This window comes from Austrofundulus limnaeus, unplaced genomic scaffold, assembly GCF_001266775.1.
Source record: "Austrofundulus limnaeus strain Quisiro unplaced genomic scaffold, Austrofundulus_limnaeus-1.0 Scaffold1273, whole genome shotgun sequence".
NCBI lineage: Eukaryota > Metazoa > Chordata > Actinopteri > Cyprinodontiformes > Rivulidae > Austrofundulus > Austrofundulus limnaeus.
The window spans coordinates 48,297-49,983 of NW_013953675.1; the positions used below are offsets into that span (position 1 = coordinate 48,297).

A 1,687-nucleotide genomic window follows, 5' to 3' on the forward strand; every position below is an offset into this window, starting at 1 on the left:
GAGTAGGAAGTACAGATAATTGTGTAAAAATGTAATGAGTAAAAGTAAAAAGTACACTGAAAAATAATTAATCAAGTAAAGTACAGATAACCAAAATTTCTACTTAAGTACAGTAACAAAGTATTTGTACTTAGTTACTTTACGACTATGGTTCTGATAAAGCTCAGGGCCGTGCACACAGACACTGACATGGAGTTGTACAGCTGGAGAATAAAGATGTTTAACTGAGCKTTTACTTGGTTTTTTCTGCAGTTTATTCTGGTTTCTAATGTTCGATCATGTTTTTTTACACATCTTGGACGACACTGAGTGAAACCTTTGTTCTTGTCTTCCTCAGTGTTTCCTCAGCTTTACTTCCACATGATTCGACAGAGGAAGAAGGTGCTGGGACACACAGGCGACTACAGCAAAACGGAGTGAGCTCAGCCCAGTTCAGAACACTTCAAACCAGGAAATAAAGAAACCAAAACACCCAAAACAAAAGAAAGTTTTCAGTTTTTCAAACTGACCTTCATTGTTGTTTACAGCTGCTGTGGAAGTTGTTCAGGATCAGCTCATTATTTTGTTTTTATAAATTGTGCTTGTAGCTCTAAAGAAACTGAGCAGAGTATTGACCAAAGCTCKAACACAGTTCTGACCTGAATGAAAGCATTTATTTAATGACACTACCACCACCTCCCCTTTACTTACTGATTTAATTTATCTTATCAGGTTTTCTTTAGGCTCCTGTAAGAGAGAGAAAAATGTGAAGTCTAGCACTGATAGTTGGAACGAGCTGTAATACAATTAATGTTTGTTTTTGTGTATTTTATTCAGTCACATTCCTCATTTAGCTCAATAAACTGATCCCATGTGTGCATGCTTGTTCTGTTGCTAAGTTGCTTCAGTATTAGTTTGATATATTTCTCATTCAGCGATGAGTGTTGTTTTTTCTTATTGTTTGTTCTGGTGATATAAATGTGTAGAACATGTCTTGTTCACGTCAGCGACCAAACATCATCCTCCTCCCTGTTTGAGCTTTTTTAAGACCGTTTTGCTAACCTGCTGAACTAAAACACCCCAGTCAGTTTCTGCTTTTACATTTTTTTACCACATGGCTTTAACTAAAGCAGAAATGGGACAGTTTAGCCTAAAAKAAACAGATTGCACAACCTGTGTAGCAAGTGTTTTCAAATGAAACAAGTTTTGATATGTAAAACAATAAAGATGCATTGTAGCCTGAATACATGTTGAATGTTTAAATTTATTAACTTTTACTCTGAAATTCAAAGAGGGTTTGCTTTTTAAGTTAAAGTACTACTCCCAAGTGACACTCCTCAGTTATTGTGGAAGATTATTTTATTATTTATTTGATTATTTGTGTGTCAGTCTGGTACAACTGTATGTTTTAGCTGAAGTTTAATAGTTCAGACCCTTTTGAAGTGGAGTTCTGTAAGAAAATTTGTGAACAATTATTAAACRGTGTTGCAGATAGCTCTTTAAATTACTATAATTTACAGGAAACTCTGACCAGAATGATGAGCAAATGGCTAGTCTGAGTGGAACGAAGACCACCTTTGGCAGCTGATTAGTTGTAACATTAGATTTTATTTGATTAACAAATATTTTAACTGTAAAATAAAGACTGTAAAAATACTGTAGCTGTTTATTTTTGTAAATTTTTTAAAATATATTTTAACACGGACGG

At 34.4% G+C, this 1,687-nt stretch overlaps 1 protein-coding gene across 1 annotated transcript in view; it reads left to right on the plus strand.

The window, feature by feature from the left end:
- Positions 1-1,223, plus strand: part of hacd2 (3-hydroxyacyl-CoA dehydratase 2) — a gene marked incomplete at its 5' end in the record, with an annotated part of 10,508 nt that extends 9,285 nt beyond the window's left edge. Inside the window, 1 exon segment of the mRNA XM_014031576.1 lies at positions 338-1,223. Within this exon segment, the coding sequence (XP_013887030.1) occupies positions 338-420 (83 nt within the window).
- Positions 1,224-1,687: the final 464 nt, after the last annotated feature.